The sequence below is a fragment of the Nannobrachium achirus genome, assembly GCF_963921795.1.
Source record: "Nannobrachium achirus genome assembly, chromosome: 22".
NCBI lineage: Eukaryota > Metazoa > Chordata > Actinopteri > Myctophiformes > Myctophidae > Nannobrachium > Nannobrachium achirus.
This window is the reverse complement of record NC_137829.1, coordinates 15,415,818-15,421,817: the sequence shown is the minus strand read 5'-3', so window position 1 is coordinate 15,421,817 and position 6,000 is coordinate 15,415,818. Positions and strand designations below refer to the sequence as shown.

Genomic DNA, 6,000 nt, shown 5'->3' with positions numbered 1-6,000 from the left:
GTGTTGACAGCAGCAAAACGATTCCTAAATGTTGTGGACGTCACTGGAGAGGATCTTGATAGTGTGTTGAGAGAAGAATTCATGGAGGCTCAGACTCAAGGTCTGGGTCGCTGAGTGGACAATGTATATATTGAGTGAGATCACTATGGGTGGACACTGTTTATAATTTGTACAGAGATGCACAAAATCGGGACATTGGACTAGTAGTCCGAAGAAATCAGTAGGAGGCGGTAATGCACATGTTTGTTTGCCATCCGCCAATAAACCCGAATAGAAGAAGAAGAATGTTTTCATGTTTAGTGTGAAAGGCTCAGCTTAAAACCAACATTATCGTTTGTATAATTACTTACTTTAGACGGCACGACGCTTTTATTCTTCCTGGGCTCACCTGACAACTGACCAGAACTGACTGAACCACCAAAAAAATGGAGGTAAATAAATAAACACAGAATTCTGTAGCATTAGCTCTATGATGAGCCAACTCACACAGTACGGAAATGGTCCATGTATTAGAGCTATTTACATTATAAACTGGAATAATAATAATAATAATAATAATATAGTGCTGCTGTGTTGTAATGTCTTTCCAGGTGAATTGCTTTCATATACAACATTTCATGTCATTGACTGATAGCAGATAAAATGAAGAACACTTTATTTAAACGACAATAAACAATGTAAATAGACACATTAATAGAGTGCAGAGAGAGCAGTAACATTGCCTCAAAGAAACTACCAAGTATGTACCTAAACTTATAATAGAGCATCTGTCTCCTGCTATCTAAATTATATAGATTTAAACAATGAACGTTTGATTGATTGAAGACTTTATTAGAAGTTTGCATAGGAAAAGGTACTGTTTCATGACGGTACAGTTCACTGGTACAAGGTCTACTAAAAGGAGATCCTAGAAAAGATAAGCTTATTTCCACAGGAAACCATTTAAGTATCTCATACGTATACATTATGTACATCATGTGTGGTGTAGAAAAACAAATCTACGAAACAATAACATGAGAATAAAGTGACCATAACTTTGTGTGTACACAAGCCTGTGTGTGCCATGTGTGTTAACTGTTAACCTTCTGTCTGTGTCCACGCTGGCATACAATAACAGAAATGCAACACCCACAATATGAAGAATGTCATTACCTCTGGCTGTGTCCTAGTTTAAGCTACATTCTCTTGAAACTACTGTTAATAGACAGGTAGCCTAATAAAAAATAAATAAAATGCTCTTGTTATTATCATCTTTTGAAATTTGAATATTTCATTTTAACCTTTATTTTTTATTATATGTGTGCCATGCTACTTGTCAACTGTGTATATATGACACAATGACAGGCTTAGGGTATACAATGGAGTGGAACACTCTTAGATGCTATTTCTAATATCTGGCACCACCAACATTACAACTGTACGGAAAGCTTGGATTATCCTCTTTGTATCTATCTGCCAAGTTTTGAGCTACTTTCTGCTAATTCCCGTGCAGGTGATTGTGGTGAAGTGTTGGAGTTTGACTTTGGAAGCGGTTGTTTTCATGTCCTGCTGCTTCCTGTATTACCGTATGTGAAATTTCGAAACAGGTGGTCCGCTGAGTGCTTTCCAACGAGCGCTTCCAAACTCAAAATTATCACCTGCATGGAATATATTGACAGAAAGTAGCTCATAACAAGTTGATGCGTCGTCCTATATCCTAAATAGTCCAGTTATGAGACGTTTACACAGGAGCACAGTTCAGCTATTAAACCTCAGCATAGTTTAATGATTACACAGGGTAGATTCCCCACATGAATATATATAAACATATGAACAGCAAATGCATGAAAGTAAACAGAATACAAGCCTGATATTTCACAACATAAAGTTGCATCCACAGCAAGCTACTAGACAGCGTCCAACTGAAACCAACAAGTTTCAGCTGCACTCCGGAGAGATCTCTGAAGGACCCCTTATCTGCAACTCTATATATCATTCTACCAGCAGCGGCCCTCCTTTCTCTGATTGGCCAGCAGTGCTCAAGGAACACTCTAAAGAAAGATAGTTGTTTTAGCTTAAAGGAATAGTTCACACATTTTCACATTAAAGTATACGATGGACTTTTATGAAACAAAAGCTTGGCAGATAGAAAGAGGATAATAAGAGCTTGAGCTTGTAGATCGGCTGTTTTCGGCAAAGAGGTTTGGTCTATGGGGGAAAAAGAGCACACCATGTACAGAGCCAAAGGTCGAGTTGAGGGTTTAACTCGTTAAATGTCTGAAAATACACATTTAACATGAATCCAATATGCAGTGTGGCAGGGACATCCTCTCTCGCTCGGCTAAGGGGTCCTTGGGCTGAAAAACTTTGAAGACCCCTAGTCTATGTGGTTGTCTTTGGTGTAACATTGAGGAACAGTGCTACAGTTTATTCATCAATAGTGTATGTGGTTGTCTTTGGTGTAAGAGTATATTTCTGAAATATACTCTCTTACACCAAAGAAAACCACATGTGAAATTCATATGTGGTTGTCTTTGGTCTACACACTGCTGCGTTTTTCGTTGCGAAATGCGTTTTTCAGGGCAAGGAGAGAGAGAGAGATAGAGAGAGCAAGGGACCGAGTGGTGCACGAAACGGGCGGCACTGTGCAAATGTGACTGAGATAACGTGAGGTTGATTTTTTTATTTGCGCGCTCCGAAATTCACTCCGATATTCGGCCCGAAAAACGCAGCAGTGTGCAAAGACCTTAACAATATATTTCATATGTAGTTATCTTTGGTATAACAGAATAGTTCATTTGTGGTTAACAGGACCCCGGTACCAGTGGGCCGGAGTCGGTGGCCTCACCCCCAGCAGGTGCATCAAAGTCCAAGGTACCAATTGAACCATCGTCTTACATACAACAGACAATGCAAATAATAAAAACCCTACCTATTACTGTTGTTGTTGCCAATTATTTATATTTATTTAGTATTTTGCTTGCTCTCGTAGCTGGATACACTGTCCAAAGAGGACCTGATTAAGTTTACCAAGAAGCAGATGGCTGCCATGCAGAAAATGAAGTCCAAATGTGCAGGTAAATACATGGTGTGTGTGTGTGTGTGTGTGTGTGTGTGTGTGTGTGTGTGTGTGTGTGTGTGTGTGTGTGTGTGTGTGTGTGTGTGTGTGTGTGAGTGTGAGTGTGAGTGTGAGTCACTTGCAGCATGGCTCTTGCTACCTGTGTACTTCAAATCTCTTTTTGTTTAGATTTTGAAAAGGAAGTTGAAAGACTCAAGCAACAAGTGAAAAGCAGCAACAGCAGTTCAGAAGACTCCATTCTGATACAGGTTTGTACATTCTAGATTCACATAGTCTTGTACACGTGGCCAGACAATCTCAGAATGCTATATAGAGTCTGGAACTACACCTGCTAAGAAAGGGAGCTATCATCTGTTTGTTATTTCCATTTGTTAAAGTATACTTTAAAATATAAATTTTGAAATCCCATTTCTGATTTTCTTTTTTTTCTTTTTTGAAAATTGTGTGAATCAAGTCAACAGTCAACAAGATTCACGCAACACTTCTCCACAGCTGTTATACAACCGTAAATATTACTCAGCCAACATCCTTGTTCCTTGTTTGGTGTGTGTGTGTCTGACACCTAACAGGAGCTGACAGAGAGAATGGATGCGTTGCTCCTGGAGAAGGCGGAGACCCAACAAAGCCTGGTATTGTCTCGTAAAGAACTGGAGAGGAACAAGCTGCAGGCCAAGGTGAAATGAACCCCCTTTACATGCACATCATAAACATCTTTAATACTTCCTCAAATGTCAGATACATGTATTATGTATTAGTTGTCTGTGAATAACTAGAACGAATAACTGATTTTATTTGTCTTTATGTCTCTGCTACTCCCCAACAAATGGCATTTAGTTGCACACATGTTGACTAAAATGTCACAATGGGTTCAAGTGGTAAATGTTTTTCAAAAATAGCAGATAAAAGCTCACAACGCCTGAGATTGTTATTTTCGTGATTCATCATACAATAAAGTATATACTATATAGAGCATAAGTGGCTAATGACTGAAGTACTCCTAATTCGTTCCTGGGTTGCTCAGTCGGACTCACCTTTTGACCCAAAGACTCAAGCTCGTGGGTTTGATCCCGGGCACAGCCCAACTCGGTGTAAGAGTGGGGAACTAACTTAAAGGAGTAGTTCACCCCCAAGATTACTTTTTCTCTAGTCTTTTCTTTTTCCTTTCTTTCTTGTCTTAGGAATGCGACAAATACAAAAAAAGAAAAAAAGTCATTTTGGGGGTGAAGTAGTCCACTCCTTTAAGTACTGGGTCTAGCACATTGAAAAATAGATATACGCCTATTACGCCATCGTTCTCAGCCGATGCAGACAATAAGCCACTCACGGTTGGTTACATTTGAACGCCATAACTTAAAAGCTCTCCAAGTTATTGTGGTCCTTGAAATAAAAAAGTGTGAGAACCATCGGTATTGTAATGGTATTGCAGTCAAGACGTGAAGTCCACATACCAGTTCTGACAGTGTAGTGAAACGGGTTCTGGAAACTGTCCCAAATGTGATGGAACCCATTCCAGGTTTCCTCAATGTTAGGGCCAGTTCCTCGGGTTCCGGATCCCAACCCTAGTAAACCTCACATCTATCATTTGTGTTGTGAACAGGACTTGGCCGCGCTTCAGGCAGAGTTGGACTCTGTCAAAGAGGACCACCAAAGAAAGATCAGAGCTTTGGAGAGCAGCATCGAAGAATCCAACATCAGACACCAGGACGAGGTGGCACGCTTCCAGAACCTGCTGACGGAGCGAGAGCAGAGAGACAGGGAGGAGGCCAGCGAGAGAGAGAAGAGGCCGTCAAACCAAAGCCAACGTACCGACGATGATGACGACGGGGCTGAGAGTTCAGAGGAAGGACAGAGACACTGTCTAGAAGCCAAGCTACAGAGCCTGCGGGCTCAACTGGAACTGATCCAGGAAGGCAAGTAATAGGGTTGTAACTTGTCAATTTTGTTTTTGCGATTATACAATCAATTACCTTTTTCCATTACTCGAATGATCGAGAAGCGCATTTTTAATAATTTGTTAAATTTATTTTGGATTTATCCACAAATCGATGCAAAGAAATTCTAAAATATGAATAATGTAGTGTGATTTTTAACCACTTAAGCCCTATTTTATACTTCGTTGTAATGAAAATAGCCGATCTACGAGCTCAACACGCGTCGTAATGTGACGTGTTGTGAGCTTGCAGATAAATATTGTTTTTATTATCGATTAAATGGATTAGTTTGATTAACTGTTGCATCCGGGTATAACAGGCAAGTCCAAAGAGGTGTGTGAGCTCCAGGAGAGCCACCAGCAGGAGCTGACTTTAGCCCAGCAGGAGGTGGAAAACCTTCGGGAGGAGCTGGCCCAGAGCAGGCTGCAGCACGACGAGGAGATGAGGGCCCTGGAGGAGGACTGCGAGGTGGAGCGGGAGAGACTCCTGCTGCTCCACGACGAGCTGACCGAGCAGCTGGCTCTCAAAGGTATGCCGTAGGCCACGGGTCTTCAACGTTTTCAGGCCAAGGACCCCTTAGTTGAGAGAGAGATGAAGCAGGGACCCCCACTACACATTGTATAAAATTGTGTTGCAGATTTCCATAGATTCATAAACTTGTTTGGCAGCACTGTCATCAGTCTATATGTTGAATTTGTGTTAATGTGTTGTTTTCAGACATTTAACCACTTACCGTATTTTCTGGACTATAAGGCGCACTTAAAAGCCTTTAATTTTCTCAAAAAACTACAGTGCGCCTTATAGTCCAGTGCGCCTTATACATGGATCATTCATTGACATTGACATTCCCTTTAGCACAGCTCCATCTGTTGGATGCATAACGCAACGGTAGCGTCTATTATGTGCGCCTTATAGTCCGGTGCGCCTTATATATGAAAACAGTTCGAAAATAGACCATTCATGGACAATGCGCCTTATAGTCCGGTGCGCCTTATAGTCCGGAAAATACGG

The 6,000-nt window shown here is 41.0% G+C and overlaps 1 protein-coding gene across 1 annotated transcript in view; it reads left to right on the top strand.

Moving 5' to 3' along the window:
• Positions 1–315: 315 nt before the first annotated feature.
• gcc2 (GRIP and coiled-coil domain containing 2) overlaps positions 316–6,000 on the top strand; it is a 53,625-nt gene continuing 47,940 nt past the window's right edge. Inside the window, exons 1-7 of the mRNA XM_080752708.1 lie at positions 316–431; positions 2,791–2,853; positions 2,972–3,056; positions 3,227–3,306; positions 3,628–3,732; positions 4,656–4,968; positions 5,309–5,518. Of these exons, the coding sequence (XP_080608834.1) occupies positions 426–431; positions 2,791–2,853; positions 2,972–3,056; positions 3,227–3,306; positions 3,628–3,732; positions 4,656–4,968; positions 5,309–5,518 (862 nt within the window). The 5' untranslated portion in view covers positions 316–425. The remainder of the gene's footprint in view (positions 432–2,790; positions 2,854–2,971; positions 3,057–3,226; positions 3,307–3,627; positions 3,733–4,655; positions 4,969–5,308; positions 5,519–6,000) is intronic.